At 42.5% G+C, this 25,198-nt stretch overlaps 2 protein-coding genes across 2 annotated transcripts; one reads left to right on the top strand and one right to left on the bottom strand.

Moving 5' to 3' along the window:
• Positions 1-5,620: 5,620 nt before the first annotated feature.
• LOC310853816 (small ribosomal subunit protein uS11m-like) lies at positions 5,621-11,387 on the bottom strand. Its single transcript, XM_083758291.1, has 6 exons — positions 11,238-11,387; positions 10,892-11,002; positions 9,762-9,860; positions 9,448-9,577; positions 9,199-9,264; positions 5,621-5,959 (listed from the first exon to the last, which is right to left on the bottom strand). Exons 1-6 carry the CDS (start codon positions 11,315-11,317, stop codon positions 5,852-5,854), a joined length of 594 nt encoding a protein of 197 aa, XP_083614417.1. The 5' UTR covers positions 11,318-11,387; the 3' UTR covers positions 5,621-5,851.
• A 270-nt stretch (positions 11,388-11,657) lies between these two features.
• mrpl46 (mitochondrial ribosomal protein L46) lies at positions 11,658-24,489 on the top strand. Its single transcript, XM_083757555.1, has 4 exons — positions 11,658-11,922; positions 21,607-21,814; positions 23,074-23,250; positions 23,851-24,489. Exons 1-4 carry the CDS (start codon positions 11,677-11,679, stop codon positions 24,102-24,104), a joined length of 885 nt encoding a protein of 294 aa, XP_083613681.1. The 5' UTR covers positions 11,658-11,676; the 3' UTR covers positions 24,105-24,489.
• Positions 24,490-25,198: the final 709 nt, after the last annotated feature.

Raw genomic sequence — 25,198 nt, 5'->3', positions numbered from 1 at the left:
ATAAGCAATGTGTTTTGCAGAAATCGGCCTCATGGTGGCGCTATAACCGGCAGATGTGGAGGGATGCAGGGACAATGTTTTTCCATGGCCTCTAGGGAGTGCACATACATAAGTTGTATACAGATCGATGCAGTTATAGCTAAAAACAGAAATTGGCCTGTGATAGCGCCACCGTGAGGCTGATTTGGAGAAAAAAATTAGTGGCATGTCGTCCTCGGCCTAGTGGAAATGTGCGTGTATAATTTCACGGAAATTGCACACTGTGTTTGTGATTTGTGGCATTTTGTTCGAAACGGACCAATCATGTGAGCTTTGGAAGCCAATCTTAGCCAATCAGGATGGAAGATGGGAAATGGTGCAGATCCGTGTTGATCACATGACTATGGAGATAGTGTATACCGAATTTGGATAAAATGTGTAATCTACAGAATTTTTTTTTGCCTAAATTGGCCTCATGGTGGCGCTATAACAGGCCGTTGAAGAATATTTGGGGCAGAGGTTCGTCGTTGGCATCCAGGGAGTGTGTGTGCACAGTTTGGCATGGATCGGTTGCAAAACATACTCTGTGCAAAACATACTCTCAAAGTGCAAAACATACTCTCTCCCCATGCCTTCGGGCCTGGTGGAGACAATGACTGAGGAGCAGGGTTCATTTTGACTAAAAGACTAAGATTTAGCTGTATATATTTCACCCCTGTGTCAATTATCTAATGTGATCCTGGGCTCTACACACCCTCTGCCAACCTGGGGAGAGCAAAAAGCATGACTTCCTTCATGCAGGAGTGTCCAAGTCGCTCCTTTACACCTGACAGGGGGGAGTTTCCCTGGTTGGACATAGCGCATGGAAGGAACACGTTATTCCAACCAGTTCCTTTCCCCTCCATCAGGCACCCCGGCTGGCCAGGGGAAGGAAGTTTAGAGACCAGGATTACTGCATGTTTTTTTGAGGGTACCTACCCTAGGGGACACGGGGAGAACATGCAAACTCCACACAGAAAGGCCCTTTCGCCAACCCTGCCTCGGGTATGGGCAATAATGACGCGGAGGAGAGAACACGCCCATAGCGCCCACAGCGTCCCGAGCGGGAATCGAACCCAGGACCTTCTAGCTGTGTGGTGACAGCAGTGTAGACTTTTCAAAAAGTATGTATTTAAAGACGTTTACGCCACGGACAAAGCCAACTCGAGTTGTGACAAATCATGACAATAAACACAATGAGAGAGAGAGAGAGAGAGAGAGAGAGAGAGAGAGAAAGAATGGCAAGGCAACATGAAATGAGGTGGAGAGCTGGCATCTATTTTACATACGAATGAGATTCCCTGAATGCCATTCTCTGCTGTTGAGTGGACTGTCGGATCCATGTCTTTATTCTTCATCCTGGCTTATGTTCATGGAGACCAGCTGCCTCCGTCTCTACCTGGCAAATGGGAATTAAAAAAAATATTGTTATTTATTTTTGGTTAGCAATAGCTGTCAAGGTGGCTTGCATTCAAGTATAGGCATACTCGCTGGCCACAACCATTATTTTCCCATACATCTGCTAGATTACATTGGCATGAATGTGCAGTGAAATATATAGGTACTTCTGTGGCCTACTGGTGTTAATTGGTCTGGCTGTTTGCGCACGCACGCACGCACGCACGCACGCACGCACGCACGCACGCGCGCACACACACACACACACACACACACACACACACACACACACACACACACACACACACACACACACACACACACACACACACACACACACACACACACACTCTCTCTCTCTCTCCCTTACAGATGGGTACTCTCTTGCAGAGCCACACTGTGTAAAAACATATAAACACTAAACTCAGGCTGTTTCTAGTTCCAAACATCACTCAACAAAGGACAATTCAAGTAAATCTAGTCAAAACTAAAATGCTGCACCAGACAGGCATAAACAGACCCATATACAGACACAGAGAAAATGACAGATTTACCGACCACAACCTATAAATCTGAGATAGTATTATTATTATTATGATAAGGGCTGCTATGCCCACATGATTACTGTCACACTGGAGTACTGGTGTAGTACTGAAATACACATTTTATTCTATTTTCAACCACCCGAGGATACAAGGAATGGTTCCGGAAAGTAGCAGGGTTTAAAACAAAACAAAGAGTTTGCTGTTGACAGAGGTGCATATGTCTTTGGTGACATCTGATAAAGAACAGACGACCATTCACAGCACATGCGTAGGAGAAATGGAGGGAGAGGTACTTTTTAGATGACAATGAACCTTCTATTCCCTAATCATGAAAACAATTAGATTTTATACTGGAATACCAGTGGAAGGAATTCAGAAACGCAAAGTTACATCCAGGTACTGTCTACTACAGACAGATAGACAGACAGGCAGACTCAGAACTACTGTAACCTACAGGCAGGACAAGGAAAACAGATCCAGATTTATTTATGCACTACCACTGATGTATCACTGTATACACATATAGACAATAGATACAATACATTCGGACATAATAAATTAGAAACTCAACATCGGGTTACATTAATTGGGAATCGGAGAGAACACATTTCTTACATTCAGACTATACAGTATAATATAGTCAGTACATGCAGACAATAGCCCAGTGATTCTCAAAGTGGGGTCCAGGGGTATGGCAGCCAGTGCAGAAATTCAATTGTGTATTTCTTTCTTTAATTTTTACAGAAATCTTATCTTATCCCTGGAACAAAATATTTTCAGATGTGGACATGAACAACGGCCAAATAGCCTACTTGAATTTGGGGTCCTTGACATGGAAATGTTTGAGAACCACTGGGCTAGCAGACTATAGAGACTACAGTATACGTTTGTTCACAATCAAGACACATAATCAGTGCATTTTGCATGTCTTCAATGCATATTGAAGTAGTTTAGGTTAAACCAGACAGCAGACATAAGGACCCACAGTTCAAACAGCATAACCATAGGACCTACTGGTCTTAGGCTGAATAATATACAATACATAGCTTAGTAGTTCCGAAACACTGGGTCAGGACCCATTTGTGGGTCGCGGACCCACACATTTTTATAGGTCCCTTTATTTTTTGTTTCCTACATTTTGTTTTTAATTATCATTTCAAAATATAAAAAAAAAACGTTTTTCATGAATCAAGAACAAATTCGATGTTTTTTTAAAGTAATTTCATGAAGAAATTTAAAAGAAAAATCTAAGACAATACATAAATTAGGAAACAAATGTTTAAGAAGTAGTGGAAATAGCCAATCTACAAGCTCCCAACCCCGCTTGTGAGCTTGTAGATCTGCTACTTTCACTAGCTTGTTTCCCAGGGAGACATCAATCTTCTCCTTTGGGTCACGGGCTCCAAAGTTTGGAAACCGATGCCATAGCTAACTGTAGCTAATGACAACTATAGGCTACTACTCACCTCAGCACCAGTAAGTTATCAACACACAATATTGTACTGCACTGTAGTCTATACTCTAACAAACAAAGCAAATCTAAAGTAAAGTTCAACCAAAACAAAGCCAAACATGTACAACATTTTTTGAAGCATTGAAACTAGATGTTACCTTTGGAGGGAGTTGAGATCCAGTGTTTTGCTATAGCCAGCTGGAAGCCAAACTGCAGACATCAGTGCGTCATCACATTGTTTGTAGTTCAAAGGTATGCAGTCACCTTCCACCTCCTTGTGACTATCAAATGTGACAGTGGTGTTGTTAGTAGCATTCCCACTTTTATTCTCTTAATTCAACAGGTTTATTTTTCTACATATGTGTTATATAGTAAGCAATGACTCATTAACAAAGTATTGATTGTATTCTAGAGCCGAGCCCTTTCCTCCACATTAGTCTTTTATTCCCTGGCTGTTGGGGACTTAAGCAAAAGAGTGATTATTGTTATTATTGGTAGGTCAGAGGTTCTCCAGATGTCAAACATTGACAGATACCCTTACACTAGACAGGCAAGTCCATAATGTAAGTAGGGGAGATGGTGCTCATAAAAGACTTTACTACTCTTGTCTTGACGTTGATGGGACTTGGCAGCACTGGCTTTATTACAGTGAGAAGCCAGAGGCATTATCTTAATAGTAAAACAGTCAGGCTTTACATCCTAAAAAAAGGCAGATGAATGAACACCTGTCATGTGCCAATATGTGATAGAGAAACAGCCAATCAGAGACTGACAGACCCAAAGATAAGTGAACACCTCGCACAGCTGTTAAAGGAGAATTCCATACTAAAAGGCTTTCTTACCTTTCTTTGTAGTTGTTACGTCCCCACCAAAGAGGTCCAGGTGTTATTTTGTGCAAAAGCTCCTTATTGGCTATTTCCCCTACCATAAGCCCTAAATGAATTGCATTGAATTGAATGGGGCTATGGGGTGTTGTGCTAATTCGCTTATTTCCATTGCTCAAAATTATAATTTCTTTGTATATATCCTCTCTTGATAATGTAAATAATATCCCAAGCGGCACACTTTACTACTTCTTTCGATGGAAATAAGCAAACTAGCATAACACCCCATAGCCCCATTAAATTCCCATTAAATGCAATGCAATTCATTGAGGGCTTATGGTAGGGAAAATAGCCAATAAGGAGTTTTTGCACAAAAAAACACCTGGACCTCTTTGGTGGGGACGTAACAACTACAAAGAAAGGTAAGAAAGATAAGAAAGCATTCTAGCATGGAATTCTCCTTTAATGACTTTGGTTCAGTCATTAATTGTTGGATGGAGCAACAGTCATCCAAACACAGAATCATCTAGTGGCCAGAGCAAGAGTACGGTAGTCCAACTCCAAATACAGAGACAGGCAGACACAGAAACGATCCGTCAGACTGAAACAACAGACAAGCAGCCAGGCTGACAGTTAATTTAAAAAACGGTTTGGTGTTCAGACTGGAATATTCACTGGGTTAACCGAGGTTAATGGTGTGGGTTCCAAAAGTTAAACATTACTTGTTGCTAAACTGTGTGATTTACTGCCACCTCTTCTTCCTTTTTACGGATTATTACATTTCTGCATTTCTACTTTATTATAATAGTAACGGTAGAGACAGGGGAGGCAGACAGCGAGCAGGGAAATGCCACACAGCATACAGTTCAGCCAGCCATGAGCCGAACCAGAGTAGCCTAGGCTCAAGTGTCGCTTCACCGTCCGTCGTGTCCGAAGAAGGCATTTTACGCCCACAATGGCCCCACATGGTATACACCCAAACCATTCAGATATCGGCTCGCCCACTTCCAGCTCTTCTTGAATGTTGTTGCACTAAAAAGGACCTCGATTCATATTCACACGCTGTCTGAATACATCATTTTTCTATACACTCTACAACAGTTATGAGAATTCAACATGCATAACTGTCTGTATTTCCCATGTATTGTTCTTGTTCTGAATCATGTTACATTTAATGACTGTAACAGTATGCATGTTGAGGACAGACCTTTCCTATATACCGTAATATTTATTCATCATTAGTGTCCAACTCTTCATTTGGTGATGATTTATTAAATCTATGTGTTTATTTCAGTGTCTCCCCCTCTACATATGGTAGTATAACATAATGGTTTCGCTCACTTCAAGGACAAAGACTGACCCAAGTAACACAATGGAAATGTGCAACCAAGGTGAGAATTTATAATACATTTTCTTCCAGAGGAGGGAATAATCCCTCTTCTGGCCAATATGTGCAATTACAGAATCTCTATAATATATTAACAAAACTGTTCACAGGAGAAGTTGGAGTGAATATGTCCTAATAGCTAGCTATATGCACGGTATGAATCTGCACTAATTAATGTCTGTGTTAGAAGAAGTATGATGTTTGGTCTAAGGTGGCATGTGACTGGTCAAATCCTTCTGGCTTTCCGTGGGCGACATCCGTTGTGGGGTACAGGAGTGTTGTCTGTGATTGACACCACCTCTAGACCTCCCATGGTCAACCCTTTGATGGCAGCCTGCATGAAAAGAGAAATAGCACTAGTTACAGTAGTACAGTAACTTGTTTGATGAATGTATTATGTATGTGTGTATGATAGAGGGCATGCACGTGACATCAGCATCATACCCGGAAGTTATGCGGGAACTACGGCCTACTGAGTGGCAAAAAAACCCTACTTTCTGGCAAGCCCCCAGAATGGGGTTTTACCTTCAGGGGTCGCAACAGCAAACCATCTGCCTCCTTCTCACCCTGTCCCCTGCCTCCTCTTCTCTCACACCAACTAACTTCATGTCCTCTTTCACTACATCCATAAATCTTCTCTTTGGTCTTCCTCTAGGAGGCTAGGCGTCCTGCCTGGCAGTTCCAACCTCAACAACCTTCTACTGATATACTCACTATCCCTCCTCTGTACGTGTCCAAAACATCTCAGTCTGGCCTCTGGCTTTATCTCCAAAACATTGATCAATCAATGCTTCAGCATTGATTGATCTGCCATAATCAGTCATAGTCATTGTATAGTAAGAGCTGTATGTTGCCTTGGCATTCCGCAGCAAATTATCCTTCTTGTCCAAGATGACTGGGGACAAAGAAGAACCACATCTTTTCATTGTCTGTCATTCCATCATCACTGACTCTTTTCACTGAAACATTGTACCGTACCACAAAAGTATTTTTTTCATTTGATGAAACTTGCCTTTGTCTGTTGTCTAGCGACCACTTGGCTGAATAAATTGTAACCTCCTGCAGTATTCCTTTCAGCAGGTTTTGAAAAACCACTATCTCTCTCCTGCTGCCAATGTATTAGCCTCGGAAACCCAGACGTTTTTATTTAGCCTACTACAAATGGAACCAAAGGACCCTTTTCTACAAATAAACTCTGACTGTACAAATGGACTGTTATGGGTCGTCCATTTGGTTGTAGCCTACCCCACACTGACCTCCACGGGGACCCCCCTTTTATCCGCGGACCCCCACACAGTCTACCGCAGACCCCCGTGGAGGTCGGCGCGAGGGTCCCCGCAGAGGTCGGCGAGGGGGTCCTCGCGGAGGTTGGCGCGGGGGTCCGCGATTGTCATGCCGTTCACGTTGATGCATGTGGTTTATTTTCCACATGTCTGGTCCCTGGCGTCAATTTCCACATGTATATGTATGTATATATTACAGTATGTTGTGACTGTTCTTCATGCCGTGCAGACGTTGAGTTAGTGACTCTTGGGAGGTGCAGACTATGGGATGTTCCTATCCCATTGGCTGAGAGGTCAGCTAGAGCAGGGGTTCCCAAACTTTTTTGGACCAGGTACCCCTTTTGGGGTAGATATTTTTCCAGGTACCCCCTCATCCTCGCAACACAGATAAGAATATATTTACAACCACAAGCAGTGTTTCCTGCAGGAAAAAGCTTTGGCATGGTGCTGGGCGCAGGCCGCAGGGGGGCCTTCTTGCGTCGAACATTTTGATAAATTAATTAATTTGATTCAATAATTAATTAATAAGATTAATAAATTAAGATTAATTTGTATTATTGCTCTTGTATTGCTATTGGAGACACTGGGGGGACACTGGGGGACACTGGGCAGGCACTGGGGAGGCACTGGGGAGACACTGGGGAGGCACTGAGGGGACACTGGGGAGGCACTGGGAAGGCACTGAGGGGACACTGGGGAGGCACTGGGAAGGCACTGAGGGGACACTGGGGAGGCACTGGGAAGGCACTGAGGGGACACTGGGGAGGCACTCGGCTGGGCACTGGGGAGGCACTGGGGAGGCACTCAGGGGGACACTGGGGAGGCACTGGGAAGGCACTGAGCGGACACTGGGGAGGCACTGGGAAGGCACTGAGGGGACACTGGGGAGGCACTGGAGAGCATGGGGAGGCACTCAGGGGGACACATGGGAGGCACTGGGGAGGCACTCGGCTGGGCACTGGGGAGGCACTCAGGGGGACACTGGGGAGGCACTGGGAAGGCACTGAGCGGACACTGGGGAGGCACTGGGAAGGCACTGAGGGGACACTGGGGAGGCACTTGAAGGCACTGAGGGGACACTGGGGAGACACTGGGAAGGCACTGGGGAGACACTGGGGAGGCACTCAGGGGGACACTGGGGAGGCACTCAGGGGGACACTGGGGAGGCACTGGGGGGACACTGGGGAGGCACTGGGGAGGCACTCAGGGGGACACTGGGGAGGCACTGGGGAAGCACTGAGGGGACACTGGGAAGGCACTGGGGAGGCACTGGGGAGAAACTGCAGCCACTGGGGAGACATTGGGGAGGCACTGGGGAGACACTGGGGAGGCACTCAGGGGGACACTGGGGAGGTACTCAGGGGACACTGGGGAGGTACTGGGGAGCCACTGGGCGGACACTGGGGAGGCACTGCAGGGCAGACACTGGGGTGGCACTTGGGGAGGCACTGGGGAGGTACTGGACATTTCATTTCACACACACACCATGATTCACTAGCCCCCTCAAAAAAAACTTTTTTTTTTCTTTTCTTTTTGAGGGGGCTTGGGTACCCCCTGGCTATGCGTCGCGTACCCCTAGGGGTCCGCGGACCCCACTTTTGGAAACGCTGAGCTAGAGGCAAAACGTGTGTGGTTGCCTAGAGACGGGGCAGCTAATGACAAATAGGTCAATACGGCAGCCAATGCGAAGATAAGTCGCACTACCAACCCGATAGAATGTAGCCCAGTCTGCTTCGCAGCTGGTAAAGAAACAACAACGAAGCAATATTCATGAAGTCATCTCATGTTTTATAGAGGATATGCTCATGACATCATTGTACCCAGAAGTTATGTGGGAATGCCTACTGAGTGGCAGAAAACTACTTCCCCAATACATCCAAAGAGAAAAGTCCGGATCGGATTCTATCTACAAAGTTTTTGCTTCATCTAAAATCCACCATAGACATGTTATGAGCTACTTTCCATACAGGTAATTATTTTATCAGTTTTGGAAGTACTCGTTTTCAATAACGTTCTGCTGGCTCCTGCATTATGTGACATTTAGAAACCGAACCGTTGAGTGATTTCCAACACGCGCTTCCAAACTCCAACGCTCCATGTTTCTCAATGTTTTACCACTCGGTCTAGATGAGAGGGATGTGACCCGGTGGAACAGTGATGCATTTGCATACTCTCTCTATTCATGAAGTCATCTCATGTTTTATACCAGCATAATGACTTATAACAACTTTAAATCCTATACTGTGTTGCTTCTCTGACCAGAATGTCTCAGTCTTGCTGCTCTACTTACCAACCGTCCTGGTCCAAGGCCTTTCACCACCACACGGACATACGTAACTCCCTTCCCTGTGGCTTTCTACACAGGACAGACAGACACAAGAAAACAATTTTTACTATTTTAGTATAAAACCAGTGTCAAGGCAGTGACGATATCATTTAAACATAGGTGGTCATTGATCGATCAATCAGTAATAGGATAGGAGCATCTTCATTACAGAAGCGTTGTACAGAAGAAAAACAAAAACGTTATGGGTCGTACTGAGGCAGCAGATATCCCAGTCGTCTGAGCAGCGATGGGGGTGGACTTCTTAACATTCTTGAAGCCCTCTGTCCCACAAGACGTCCTCACCATTGACACACCTGCACTGTCTGTCACCTGGATATGTGTGCTGGGGACACAGATACAGGACCACACTTGTTTCTTTAGGAACAATATTTTCTCGTTATTATTGTTGTTGTTATTATCTATGCTAACTGCATTGTCTGAAGGAAGCCAAGCAAAAGTAAGTTTTACTCTTATGTACCTGCACACAAAGCACAACCTTGAACATGTGAGTTTGAAAATATTCGTACTTGTTGTATGTGGCTTTGACATGTGCAATCGGCAGCTCCTCAAACTTCTGCCCTGCCCACCTCAGAGTGCTGTCCTCACCAGGCATCGGTGGGTAGTGACTGCAGGAAGAAAACAGCAGTCATCTCAGCGATGCTTGTAAAATGAGTCTTTTGTTTTTTGTTAAAACAGTTGTCATGTACAGTATGTAAGGCTATTATGAGTAGGTCTAGTAGTTCTTAGGGAATGTCACAAATGTGTTTTGCATATGTGCTCTATAAACACAATATTTCAATATCGTTCTGCTTGTAGGAAATTCATCTTTTGACGCAATTGTCTTCTTCTGTTTTTGTATTTCATAGTCATGTCGAAAGACCGAAATGTTGCATGATTTGACATTAAATAAAAAGCTCTTGAACCAGCAAGTGACAGTGTGCGGTTCTCCCTCCCTCTCTGTATTTCATAGTCAGAAGTCTTTTTTAATGTAGTGTGGAATAGAGGTGAAGAAACTAGTGCAAGCAGGTTGGAACGGATAGAAAAAGAGAAAAGTGTCAGGTGTGATGTGTGAGACTAAAATGTTGAGGTTCTCTCTGAGAGTAACAAGGATCAGAAACAAGTACATCAGAGGGATAGCTCATGCCAGATGTTTTGGAGATAAAGCCAGAGAGGCCTGCCGCCAGAGCTGAGACATGTACAGAGGAGGCATAGTGAGTATATCGGTAGAAGGACGCTCAGGTTGGAAGTAACTGCCAGGCAGGAGGCCTAGAGAGGAAGACCAGAGATGTATGGATGTAGTGACATGAAGCTAGTTGGTGTGAAAGAAGAGGATGCATGGAGGCACTGTAGTGACCCCTGAAGGGAAAGGCCGAAAAGATAAGAAGAGCTGATAAGCACAGCTATAAATAAGTAAATTTATGTTTGGACTGGATCGTAGCCTTACATCAAGACTAAATGTATTTTATCAATTTTGAATTTATTATATACAAATTAAAAAATCGATCAAATTCATCTACAATAGTGTTGATCAATCTAAGCCTAAGGCTGGAGTGACTGGAGCTTGCGATGTGTAATACTTAGCTTGGGATGTGTGTATTACATACATCCCAAGCTACAGCCACAATAACCTGCTGAACTGTGTATGGACTTACTGTACCTGAACTCTTTGGATTTGGATGATTGTCCAGCATCTGTATCTGTGATGGGCAGGGCTGTCTCCTCCTCGTGTGACCTGACAGCACTGGAACATAGCGCTCTCTGCAGCACTCTGTTCACATTCAGAAACAGAATATATAACAATTAACAAAAACAAAAAATAGACATCGTTTCCAGCATCATTAGCTACTAGCATAATAATCACAGTGTAACACTGTTAACGCACTGGATCAGGACATATCACAGACATTCTAAACGCTATGTATTGATGTATTCTAATAGCATTCTGGTTTCAACCATTACCACGGCTGCTAAATAATAAGACTTTCATATAAAAATACACTTACGATCCTCCAGTAATGTCTACATGTCCTTGCCGGCATACGTTTCTGATTGAACTAATTAATATACAGTTTAATTTAAACATGGTTATTTAATCTTCTGTACAGTCACTTTTGTACACAAAACAAAACGTGTGACATTGAGCAAATTGCAAAAGCTCATCCTGGTAAGCACCATTATGTGGATGTTTTGGGGGGCATATACATAATACAACTGTGTCTGTTAGAACGATACATTTTATTTTATAAAATATTTGGACTAAATACAATACAATATCTAATTGTTGAACCCGTTGTTGCAAATCATGCAGTATAATATTCTGAGTCATACTTGGTTTTTATGATCATTTCTAGATCCCCCTTTCACAAAGTAATGGCATCGACTTTCGCAAAGCGTTCTGGGTAATGCTGCAGGAGAACCAATATGGCTGCGCCCTGTGTCAGGATGGCGAGTCGGTGCTTTATGCATTTAGTTAAGTGTTTTGAGAGAACAAGGGTCAGTAATACAGCATCAACGTTGCGCCAGTTTTCAGTAAGCTCTGCGTGTCGCGTTTCGTTGAAAGCTAAAGATCAAATTGAAACCGTCGCGTCGCCATGGACGTTACTGGGTTCAGTTTGGCTGCAGAGACTCCCTGTCATCTCCCGAGACAAAAACCCCATAGAGGAGCAGCTTACAGAGCTCATGTACCAGGTGAGTTTCAGTGGATCATGAAACGTTTGAGGCCCCTAGCATCCCTATTCTATGTCTGGGCCGACGGTAGCCCCTCTCGGTGAATTGATGAATGAATTGAACAATGTGGACCCTGTTGTAAACAAGTGTAATGCTTAATTGGGTCGTCCACTCACAGTTGACAGTCTTTGTATTGAGTTTGTGCTTAAAATGTACTGTAAATTCTACAAACTGTTAATAAATATTTCAATCAATCAATCAAACTCGGGACCCTACATAAAGCTTTTCTGAAATTTTGATGAGTTTTATGTTGGGTCCCTGCATGGTCAGACCTATATTTTCGTATGGAAATTCCAGTACGCGGAAGTAGAAATTCTCTCTAAAATAGGATCTGCGCCAAGTGACGGCATTATTTTCCTTGAGTTATTCTGAATTCGGTAACTTTAAGTAGCTATACATCCCGCTGCGAATATCTCCTGTGGCGCGGAAGCCGTTAAGTATTTTTAATCTTTGTTTGACCGATTTGGTCGCTTTATTTCTTCTTGTTTGTTTACCGTTTATTGTACCGCCTCCCGGTGTGCGGTTGGCTTGTGAGGCTACGTCCCTGCCTCTGATCTGCTGTGTCATAGCTATAGCGCCACTAGCTAGCCAGATAGGCGGTACAATGAGGTGTCAATAAGCAAGGAAGGAAGAGAAGAATCCAAGCTTCCAAATCGGGCAAACATATATTAAAAATACTTAACGGCTTCCGCGCCACAGGAGATATTCGCAGCGGCATGTATGGGTACTTATACTTTACATATTCAGAAAGCCTCACACGGAAACATTTCGTCATAGAGCGCGGAGAGGCGCTAAACATGGAGTAAATGTTTTAAACAGGTGGCATGGTAGTAGTGCAACAGGACCCAATGCTATCTGGGTCGTCAAAATGTCAGAAACTTCAGTAGCATTTGGGTTCTGCTTGGAGGGCTAGGCCGACGGTGTCATATAGAGCTCTAGTCCATAACTCAAATCGTAACCGAGAGGTTCCAAATCGGGCTATAATGTGGTCCAGAGCTAGCTAACTCTTAGCCCTCCAAGCAGAACCCAATGGTACTGAAGTTTCTGACTTTTTGACGACACAGACCATGGGGTCCTGTTCCAGCAGTATCCTGCCACCTGGTACGCGGACAAACAACGTGGATAACGCCTGTCTGCGCTCTTTGACGACATTTTTTCGTGTCAGGGCTTCTGAATATGTGAAGTATAAGTACCCATACATGCCGCTGCGAATATCTCCTGTGGCGCGGAAGCCGTTAAGTATTTTTAATCTTTGTTTGACCGATTTGGTCGCTTTGATTCTTCTCTTCCTTCCTTGTTTATTGACACCTCATTGTACCGCCTATCTGGCTAGCTAGTGGCGCTATAGCTATGACACAGCAGATCAGAGGCAGGGACGTAGCCGCACAAGCCAACCGCACACCGGGATGCGGTACATTAAACGGTAAACAAACAAGAAGAATTAAAGCGTCCAAATCGGTCAAACAAAGATTAAAAATACTTCACGGCTTCCGCGCCACAGGAGATATTCGCAGCGGTTTGTATAGGTACTTATAGTTCACGAATTCAGAATAACTTAAACTAAAAAAGGCCGTCAAACACCGCAGATACGATCTTAGAGAGAATATTTATGTCCGCGTTCCAGAATTCCCATACGAAAATATAGTTATGAGCAGGGACCCTACATAAAACTCATCCAAATTTCAGAAAAGCTTTATGGAGGGTCCCGAAAGGGGCTAGCTAACTCTCTGGATCAGAGCCTATTTGGCCAACAACATATGCGAAAATGGCAGATCTTCAAGCTCAGATGGAAATCACCCACTGTATTTTCAGATGACTCCTTGGGCTAAAAACAGCCATAGCCACTTGCCCAAATCTGCTGACCACATCTCATCACATTTTGTCATGACGTCTATGGCCGTTTTTAGCCCAATGAGTGTTTTTTGTGCAAAACTTAGCCCAACCATTTAGATTCTCGTAGCGTTTTTTTTTCGATTCTGAGAGAGATTCGTCAGAATAAAAAAAAAACCTCTACGAGAATCTAAATGTTTGGGCTATGCAAAACTAATGCTTGGAATGGATTCAGAATCATGCAAACCCCTATAGCCCCGCTCGGAACCCTATGTACAGTAATTGTTTACACCCCCTAGTGTGACATGTTACATGCTACTTAAAGCATAAGTAAAGTTTGACTGCCATAGGATGTTATGGTAGGGTCACAAAAAAACCCTATAAAAATGCCCAATACCGACAGCCGGTCAGCAAGTGCATGATTCATGAATGTATGTATTTCCACCCCATCTGCCGGACTAATGGTTCCCATCGTGTCGTTATTTCCATATAAAAAGGGCAAAGAAGAAGGGGGGTGGGTGGGAAAGGAGATCAAACAAGAAACAAAAAAATATTTACACATTGTACCTGAGATAAGATATAAAGGTGTGTGCGCTATAGCAGCAGATGTGTACTGTGCATGGTATACTTAAGGACATTATAAGGTGCTAGAAACACAAACACACACAAAAAATTCAGTGTACATAGACATTTTTATAGTGTATGACTTTCTCTCAGGCTTGTGATGAGTGATGCAAATGTCGCATTATCTTCATGAAAGCTAAATTCATGAGATATTCAAGATGTAAACTTTCCATGGTTATTAACGTTAAATAACCAAAAAGAATGGGAATACAATTATTGAATATTGGTGTTATTGCTCAGACTGTATTTATGCAGATATTGTAAGCCTGTCCTCTGGAATGGGCCTGGCCTGGATTAGGCATACACATACACACTTAACACCACTTGTGATGGACTGACTGTTAGTGCTGACCTTCAATTCAATTCAATTCAGTTTTATTAAAGTGTCAAATAAAATCACAACAAGTTGTCTCAAAGATCCACCCAGAGCAAGCAATATTGCGACAGTGGTAACGAAAACTCCCCTTTAGGAAGAAGGGGGGTGGGGGGAGATTAAATAATGAATCAGTGAATCGTGGAGCTCAAGCACATGGCTTTGAAGGTTAGCAGATCTACAAGCTCTCAACATGTCATGCCACAATGCGTTGTGGGCTTGTAGCTCAGCTATTTGTCAGTCCTGCCCTACTGTCTGTATGGAAGTACTGAGCTGACCATTGATGATAAAGTTTTAAAAGTTGTAGAAATTAATAAAGCTTGAAGAAGAGCATGGCATTTGCAAACAATGCTGCCTGCCACAGACGAGCATCTTCTACTCCCTGCTTGTGAGCTTTGTGGCAGTGCGCAGCTGCTCGCTTTGAGCCGGTCAAAGAACTGGAGCACTCGCTGGACCACAATTTGCTTAATGCCACTTAATACCTTGGACAGGACACGCCCATTTTATTGAATTTAGTGATAAAACAAAGTGAATGCGGCTTCTGGTGTGAATTCAGTCTAAGGTTTTACACATTGGGACTGGGAGCAAAACATTACAATCTGAAAACGTGTCGGAATATTTCACTTCATATAGTCTTATAGGGGATTCACACTATGGTCCCGGGTGCGCACTCGGAACCACTTGGCAGATGTTGTGGTAGTGTGAATGATGCGTACCGTTCCCGGGAGCGGATCGCCCAACCGTCCCCGGGACCGCATGGGGGGAGGGTCTCTGGACCGTTGAAGTGTATTCAGATACGGATCGTTGAATGCATGCAGTCGACGAGCCAAGCGTCAACAAAAAAAAACACAGCCTCTGCACGATGCGTAACACCAGCGCATTTCTCAACGCCGCCCTTCTACTGTTGAATCTGCTTATACGCGCAGCACCGCGCTGATCTTATTCTGCGGACTACACGTGGCTCTTGGGCTTTGCTTGGCACAGTTTCCAAAGTAAAACAAAATAATAATAATGCTAAAGTAGAATCCCTAGCAAACTAATACACTGGAGCACAGAACTGAATGACACAGTGAATAGCAGGCAGGCTGACAAGTAGTATAACGGCAAAGAGGCAATGCAATTAAGTGTGTCTGGATTTATTTGAGACAATGTCGCACAGTTGATGGTCAGTGTCCGTGCGCGCCAGCCATCAAGCACACCGTCATCAGGAGGATTAAAGTGTGTTATGCAAGTGTACCCGGGTGCGCTGTTGAATCTCGGGCAATGTGAATCATGGCCATCGGGGACCAGGCAACCGTATTCGAAAACGGTTCCAATGAAACGGATTCAGTCCGTCTCAGTGTGAATCCCCTATTAGTGTCGTATAGTTGTTGATGTGTCATTGATTTCATACAGTTAGATGATAAATGAATTGCAATTGCAAAAGTTGAAAACGCATAAGTAATCACCTGAATTTCACCTCGGAGATGAATAAAGTCCCTACCTAGTACCTACCTACTGTACCATCTATTAAAACTTAGCAACAAGTAACCTGGTTGGTTAACTGAAACTTTGCAAAGAATATAATATATAATGTATTAACAATTTTTTTTGTTATCACAACTTTCTTGAAATAACTTTCTGTAGTTCTTTCAGACAATGGCTTAGTGTTGGCATTAGGGTGTGCTTCACTTGTGATGCAAGAATGCACTGCACATGCATTGCACATGCAGAGATTTGCAGTTTTTGCATCCATGGAGCAGTGCCCTGTAGGCCAGATGTAGCTAATCAATGCAGTGTAGTAGGTGTCTTATTCATGAAAATGTGAAAAGTGTTAGAAAATGCTCCACAGTGCCCCAGGAGTTTGTTCAATGTTACTGCAGTCTCTAATCAACTTTGTCACATCGCAAGTTTACAGGTGTAAAGAAATAGGTGAAATTAGTTTTGACACTCAACACGGATATGCACAATAATTCAGCCATCATTTACAAGATATCAACATAAACCTGGCAGTACATGGAATGACACAGGATTACCTTTGGACAAAGGTATGCCTTCCCTTATTATTATTAATATTATGTATATAAATGCAGCAAAATATAAATAAGTTAGCTTGGAAGTTTGAGAATCCCAGACTATATAACGCATTATAAGACCAATCAATTGGTCATATAATGCCTCTGTTTACAGAGCTATGCAGTTATATTTTGCAGGAATGTATTATCTCTGTGACGGTAACTGGATACTCATATGGAGCAAGTCCCTATTAGGAGTTATTTTCTTTCTTTTAAAAACAATATCTGATGTCAATCAGCTGCATGACATGACGTGTCTGTGATGCTGTTTCAAGAACAAAACATTCCTCATCGAGTGAGTAGTAAGTCTGTTTGCTTAGCTCATTGTGCTTTTCTTTTTTTATATAATCTTTATCCCAAGATTTTGTAACCCATTTTTCACCCCTGTGTCAATTATCTAATGTGATCCTGGGCTCTACACACCCTCCGCCAACCTGGGGAGAGCAACGGACTTGAACTCATGCTTCCTTCATGCATGAGTGTCCAAGTTGCTCCTTTACACCTGACGGGGGGGGGGGGGGAGTTTCCCTGGTTGGACGTAGCACGTGGAAGGAACACGTTATTCCAACCAGTTCCTTTCCCCTCCATCAGGCGCCCCGGCTGGCCAGGGGGAGGCAGTTTAGAGACCAAGATTACTGGATGTTTTTGTGAGGGTACCTACCCTAGGGGACACGGGGAGAACATGCAAACTCATTGTGCTTTTCACTATGCTGGACAGGATCAGTTGAGTAAGGGACTACTTACTGCCCATGCAATACAAGTGCAAATGCAAGTATACACTTGACGGAAATTGGAAATTGTAAGAGTTTAGTTAAATCTTCGTAGAATTGGCCCTCATTAATGGTCATTATAATAATCATACAATTTTTGTCTAATTACTGTGTCTCAGAGGATGGCTGTACAGTTCAGAAACCCATCTACCAGTGACATCATCCGTAGGCATGATTAGTCATTTCAGACTGACAGATGTGAGAACAATGGCTTCTATTATAGCATGCTAACTTTCCAGGAATAGAAAGCCTGCAGCCCTATAGAGCGGCGCAGTCCCTCCCCCTTTCAGAACAACGAACGGCCCAGGAAATGAAATGCAATGCATTCTGACCATAGGATTTTCTTTAAGTATTTATTTAAAGACGGTTACGCCGCGGACAAAGCCAACTCGGATCGTGACAAATCATGACAATAAACACAATATTTTGGGCCGATCAAATCATTAGAAAGAAGAAAATAAAGGCAGGAGACAACACTATTTGTTTCGTTTTTCTTCTTATAAATTATTTGATCGGCCCAAAACATTGTGTTCATTGTCATGATTTGTCACGATCCGAGTTGGCTTTGTCCGCGGCGTAACCGTCTTTAAATAAATACTTAAAGAAAATCCTATGGTCAGAATGCATTGCTTTTCATTTCCTGGGCCGTTCGTTGTTCTGAAAGGGGGAGGGACTGCGCTGCTCTATTGGCTTGGATTCCACATCAATGATTAGGCAGTTAAATTACTGAGAATATAAAAATATTATCTTGGTTCTCCTTACTGCAACGCTCTATACTCTATATATCTTTACAGACGTTTGAAGACATGCCTGGTATTGCAGCCAGAGATGCTGACTCCGATGCACAAGTCTCTGACACACCTGTTGGTGACGACGTCATCCAAAAATCACAAATCGCCACCTATTGCCAAGGTACGTTACTGGAGTTTATAATAATATTTCGAAGTGCACTCAATCATTTTTGGGATAGAAAAGTATGCAAAGTCATGCTCCGAATCAATAATCTAGAACAGTTTAGTCATACAGGTACACACAGCAGAATGTTCAGAGTCTGAGCGAACAATACTACAAGATAATTACAGCAGTATGATAATACTCTTAATGGGTGATATATATTTTTGCAGCAGTGTGGCATAAATGTGCAAGAGCAGAGCCATTGATTACAATATACTGTATTTTACGTATATCTTTAGCAGCACTCTTGACCTGGCCTAAACACAACAATTAAATAAGGTTATAATATCGGTGTTATGAGGAAAGCTTTATATAAGCTGAAAAGGTTACAATGAAATAATACACGATATGATGGTGGAAAAACTAACCAGAACCCATTTTACATGCAATTCTATGTTGCTTTAGTTTGTTTTTGCCTTGTTCGTTTTAGTTTTTATTCATATATATTTAATTTTTTAACTTCTATTTCATTTCCAGATAACTAATTTACAATAACCCTGGTATACAAAAAGAAGGTAATTTCAGAATTAGATTAATGTCCACTAATCTAACCTGAACTATTTTACAGCTGTTTCGGCGCTGTAGTGCCGAAATGATTTGGGCTCGTCAGAAATTTTCAGTAGCACCAAAGAGCCGACTTTAGGACGGTACCCGCCCCCCCGAACCTCAAATGACGTCAAATTGTAGGCTCTACAGAGCCGAACCGACTTTTATTCGGCTCTAAAATAGGAGTATGAATCGGCCCTAGGAGCTCTCACTCCCTCCCTTCCCTGAAGATATGAATTCCTAGTAAACTTTATACCCCATGAAGTTACCAGTACTTGAAAAGCTATGTTGAAGTCATACGCTTCTCACATACCAAAAGAGCTGCAGTGTATATAATGTATGTATAATGTATAATGTTTTAAAAATATGTAAACATAATATTTAAAATTCAACTCAGTCATTGTCGGATGACATTTATGCAATGTCACCGTGTGCAGAATTAGCTATTAATACATTTCCTAAACCCCTTTTGGTGTTCTTGTTGGTATCTACAGTATATATCGGCCTCAGTCCTAAATGGGTCAAAAAAAGGTTCTAGAATTTTACCTCTGCATTTTGGTCAAGCCCCTCAAAATCACACACTCCCACAAATTATGTACTTAGCAGCTGTTTCTGTATTACCGAAGCCAGTCATCAAAATTGTGAAAAAACTAAACAAAAAAAAGGTTGAATAGTTGATCCTATACCTACCATTATTATCCTTCATAATCAAACCCATTTTATTTTACAAAACATGGACTTAAATAATACTAGAATGTGTCCTATCATATATGGTATGCAAATATAATAATGATATATCAGAATGGCAGTTGATGCAGCAAAGCTCAGCTCCCTGTTCACATTCTCACCATGTGGTTCAAAAACAATATGAACTCAGTTTGTTAACTACAAAACGTATTTAACAAAGGAATAATGACCTTGGAATCGAGCCTGTAAAGAGAATATATGGTTTCCTGGTAAAACTTTAGTCCACGTGAATCTTCAACTACATTTGTCTCCACTTGACTGTGGCTGCCCCCTTTTGGTAGCAGCAGCTTGTCTTGAAGGACCCTAGTTTACTACAAAGACACTAGGGGGCAGCAGAGAGCTATAAGTGAGTAACTACAGGAACCCTAGCCTACTATTGTTGAGTGTTAAAAAGAGCAGCATGGTCCCACATGGATTTCCTTCATTGTTGTCCCTTAAGCAAACGTTAAGATATATATATTTGAAATACATTACGATATAGTATAAAATAAGTAATGGTACTAATAAGTACATTTGGTATGACAGGTCTTCACAGTGCCATTCCATTTGCATTGACCTGGCCTAACATCAGATTCAATCTTTCTTAAGTCTTGCCATTAATTATAATCTCTATATATTTATCATCCTTTTGATTAATCAATTATTCAAATTATTACTATTTAATTATTTCCTGGAAAAATCTTCTCACTGCTGTCTTTTGTTTATTTTTAAATCCTCAATAATACTGCATATGTTTTGATTATCTTGCCATTTGAAATCACTCATGAGTGTTGCTATTAATGACATTATCTTCTCTTGTATCTTTTTTCTTTTTTAACAGATGAACTACATTATTCCTGGAGGCTCAGATGAATGCTTTTGAACAGTGTCTGTGGAGGGATTTGTCCCTCGTCTCAGTGACTGCAGTGGTTGTTCTATGTTTTTACCTCATAGGGTCAGAAATAGAATGTCTTATGTTTGATCTATTTTTGGTCTGTATTTTACTTTGCACTATAAACTATTTAGTTAGCCCTGGATGCACTGTAATATGCACACAGCTACATAGCATTTCTACAGCTGTTATGTTGTACCAATGTACCTTGTGGTTAATGTTTAAAGGGATGGTTCACTCTCAAAATAACTTGAATTCATGGATGTGTTTGTTGATGACTAGCAGTGGATCCCTATGGATACACAAAGAGTATTCTTTGTGTCCCCATAGGGAACCACTGCTGGTCATCAAATTATTGACTTAAGAATGCGACAAAAAAAAAGTAAACAATATCCATGAATTCAAGTCTTCATGGGGTGAGTAATCAATAGAAAAATTGCATTCTTTTAGGGTGAATCTCTTTAAGTTCTAAGATATGTGTCAAAAATAATTATCTTTTTTCTTTTGTTAGAAAGATACACAATACAATTTTGAAATAATCTACCATGGCTCTGCTGTCTTTATTTTTTAACTTAAGTTATTTTCCCTGTCGGATTCATATGTTTATATCTATGTAATTGACTCACAACCATCATATTTATAGATGAAAAGAAAAGGTACTGATTTGCCTAAATAGTTAATATTATTTTGGTGGTGATGCTCTTATCAATACACAATGCTTTCATCTGGAAAGTGAGAGTGGGTGGTGTTGTGCTGGACTAAATAGAGATGGAAGCTGAACATGCCTGTGTGTGAGTGTATGAGAGAGAGAGAGAGAGAGAGAGAGATGGTCGATACTCCCATGATTAAATACATTGAATCCCCGTCTTGTCTCAGATGGAGCTGGAGAAAAGCCTGCTGGCTGACCACGAGCTGCGTCTCCTGGAGGACGCCGAGAGGCTGAGGCGTAAACAATCGGATGATTACGACTCGGATGACGAGGAGGAGGGTCGCCGTGGCGACGAAGAGATCGTGTTGGCTCAGGACCTGGAGGACACATGGGAGCAGAAACTCCAACAGTTTGTGCCTGAACCCAGGACCACAGGTATGTGTGAGCAGTTTGTGCCTGAACCCAGGACCACAGGTCTGTGTGAGCATCGAGAGACTGGCCATGTGCTCTGCACGGGGGCGGATGGATAGACTTGTTGAAATCGATTGTTCATTAGTTGGGATCGTTTTGGGTCTCGCGAACATCATACCCCTCACTCGTGTGACCCAACCGGGGTGATGAAGTCCCTAGTTACGTCCCAGTAGCTACCCTCGATCAGACCCACTAGGGAAAGACCAGTGCCACACAATCCGTTGGAACCACTCCGGAACTACTATGCCGGGACTGAGAGGTACTATTCTGGCATGTGGAGGGACTACTAGTCTCTGTGGGTTGACCCCTGTCCGGGCCCCTCCTACATCTCACCAAGTCCACTCCTGCTCTCACCAGACTCCCAGCACCAGAGTAGTAGTGGTGGATTCTTAAGCCGCAATGGTTCTGCAGGCTCCACCGCTGGGCAACGGTAGTACCGCAGGCTCCACTTGCGGCTCGAATGGCCCTCCTAAAGGCCTCACCAAAGGTTTTTGGGCTTCCTCCTCACAGAGGATGCAGGGGCGCTAACCCATACTGCTCCCGGGGTGCCGTCTACATTCCGGCTGTCAACCGTCTCTCCAGTGGTCACCAGACTATACCTGGTTGTCACATAGTCTATTCCTATGAGTCACTATAAACATATCAACTGGATGATGTACGTATACTGGATAATGGATGCCATGTTTCCGCTTCATATTTTAAATGTTGAGACAAGAAACAAATGTTTGGCTTCAATGTGGCAGACAAAATATAAATATCACTATAAACATCACCTCAGCAAGACGCAAGGCCAACAAGTACATGACCCAGTCAAGTAAAAGTATCGATCACAGGGTTTCTTCCTAGTATAGTATAAGGTCCAGTCATATCACATTCTATGTGTTTTTGAAGGACCACTTTGCCCCTTTTGCAACCAGAGCGTATTTTTATGATGTTTAGAACGTGATGTTTGACGACTGACGACTGAAGGTCGTCAGTAGACCGAAAGTCTGCTAAATAATTTGTTTTTTCAGCAGATGAGCGTGGTTCTTTTTACATTAATGATGTTTAGGACCCAAGAAACTCTTTCCTGGGTTTTTTTTTTCAAATTGTGCTACTGTTATCTACTACAAATGCTATTAACATTGAGTGACTGCAGTTTCTTCCAGCGGTGAAATGTCCTTTTAAGTAACTTTATGTACCAGTTTCTTGTCTTCATGTCTGTCTATCTGTTGTTTTAACAGAAGCTGATTTAGAAGAAAAGATGTCTTCATTGGAACGCTGCTTAGCGGACTCCCTAGTTCTGTTAGTGGAGCAGAAAGTTGGAGAGCAGAAACATTGGCTGCTTCCTCAGATCAACTGGGAGACAGGAGAGACCCTAAGACAGACTGCTGAGAGAGCTCTGGCTTCTAGTCTACCAGGTAACCGGTTAATACTAGGGAATAGTGATGCATAATTAATCTGTCATCATATGTGACCAGATTTGACAGAGGGGCTGCCATCGTGCAACCTCCAGCTTTTCACATACACATCAGACTCTTCACATACTAGAGCATGTCTCAAATAAATGTCAGAGTTGAAATCGACATGTAAATATGAAATAAATGCTTAAACATGTAGCTAGGTGTAATGTTAGAGACCAGACCACAGAAGTGAACCTTTCAAGCCTGTTTTCGCAAGTTGCTGTTTTCTGTCAGACATCACTCTATAAGCCATATCTCCAAAACTGGTGGGTCAAACTGAACAACCAATTGAATAGCTTCAATTGGTTGTTCAGTTTGACCCACCAGTTTCCATGCTTTCATATGACATGAAAAATAAACAATATTTTAAAAAATCCAATGGCAGTCCCTCAGTCAAATCTGGTCACATATCACTATCAGCCTCAAAAATGCAATGTTGGTGTTGAACTCAAATCAAAATACTGTATCGGTTTTAGCCGAAACTGCAGATTAAATCAGTGTTTTTTGGGGAAGCTTTTAAACCTAAACCAGCTCTTCTCTTCTTTCTCTTTGCTTCAGAGGCTGCCTCGCAGGCCACATTTCTGGGTAATACCCCCTGTGGCGTCTATAAATACAAAGTACCCAGAGCCATGCGTACAGAGACCTTTGTGGGAGCCAAGGTCTTCTTTTTCAAAGCCGTCCTGTCCGACAGTGCCCGTCTCTCCCAGTCTTCAGAAATGCCTCCTTTCATGTGGGTGAAAAAGAGTGAGTTGCAAGACTACCTCAAACCAGCGTACCTGGAGAAAGTCAACCGCTTTGTCCTCGACCTATGACAGAGAAGCAGAGAGAACTGAGGCATCAAAAAATAGCAGGCAGCCTTGGGGGAGTCCGGTAAGGTTTACTTGGTTAAATTTACACTGGGGAGTGACCCGTGTCCCACAACTAAAAGGCCACCAGTGAAATATACAACAACAACAAAAGGTGTCGAGTAAATCATAAGACCACTGAAGGAGTGCTCAGTCCTTGGAATCACAATCAACTATAGCGAATTGGTATGCTTTTTGGAGGCATACCACCTCCTATAATAGTTGTGTTGTGTTGTGTATGGACCCTGAGGACGTAAGACTGTGCTGAATATGTGATGTATCCTGTAACTTGAGAAAGAAGGTATACCTTTTGATTGCATTGACAATAATAAATGACTGAAGGGAACAAGCTGCTGCCCTGAACTATATTGTTATTGTTGTGAAATATACTGTATTGTGAAAATATATATAGCTTGAGGAACTATTTCTTTCTTTGGGGTGACGTCACATTGTCTTTCTAATGTACATTGGGTTACAAATATATTTTCAAGTCCTGGTTGGCCAATTTCGTATATAGCCTAATCTATTTTTATTTATTTCTATTTTTGGCTGACATTTTGTCACCTACCTGAAAATGAACTATAGCAATTAGAATATGGTACAGGGGTTCTCAACGTTTTTGGCTGGGGACCCCCGGAAATGCTTTGGCCATGTCTTGCGACCCCTGCCCCGCCCCCCCTCCACACCCCCAATACAAATTGGCCGCTACAATAACCTTAATAATAGAGAAAATATGTTAACCCTCAATTTACATATTCCAGCCATTCAGTTGCATTTTTTTCCTTATTCATCTGAGGACCCCCCAAAAAATATATATTTTGGGGTTATTTGAGGTCTTATGTGAGATTTTTCTGTTTGTTCTCAGTCTGTGATAGGGAGATAGAAATGGGAGTGGAGATTTTGCCCATGGTGTAGGACGGGGTGGGACATTTGGTAATGATTTGCGAGGCTACTGATCACCCTAGCTAGGGCTGTATAGTTCAGTAATGCTAGGTCTCTGTTGGCTTTTGTTTGGATGGACAAAAATATAATTGCATGGGGAGGTCATCCAGTTTGTGTAA

The sequence above is a fragment of the Protomyctophum parallelum genome (genome assembly GCF_964188405.1).
Source record: "Protomyctophum parallelum genome assembly, chromosome: 2".
NCBI lineage: Eukaryota > Metazoa > Chordata > Actinopteri > Myctophiformes > Myctophidae > Protomyctophum > Protomyctophum parallelum.
Note: the sequence above shows the minus strand (reverse complement) of the source record. Positions and strands in the feature narration are given on the sequence as shown.

Excerpts from the sequence above, each read along its gene's own strand:
- LOC310853816 (XM_083758291.1), bottom strand. The coding sequence starts at position 11,317 with ATGTTTAAATTAAACTGTATATTAATTAGTTCAATCAGAAACGTATGC. Across the intron at positions 9,265-9,447 it reads CTGGGATATCTGCTGCCTCA|AAAGCCACAGGGAAGGGAGT; the intron begins GTACGACCCATA and ends TGTCCTGTGTAG. Across the intron at positions 5,960-9,198 it reads GCCTTGGACCAGGACGGTTG|GCTGCCATCAAAGGGTTGAC; the intron begins GTAAGTAGAGCA and ends CTTTTCATGCAG.
- mrpl46 (XM_083757555.1), top strand. The coding sequence starts at position 11,677 with ATGGCGAGTCGGTGCTTTATGCATTTAGTTAAGTGTTTTGAGAGAACA. Across the intron at positions 11,923-21,606 it reads TTACAGAGCTCATGTACCAG|ATGGAGCTGGAGAAAAGCCT; the intron begins GTGAGTTTCAGT and ends GTCTTGTCTCAG. Across the intron at positions 21,815-23,073 it reads GCCTGAACCCAGGACCACAG|AAGCTGATTTAGAAGAAAAG; the intron begins GTATGTGTGAGC and ends TTGTTTTAACAG.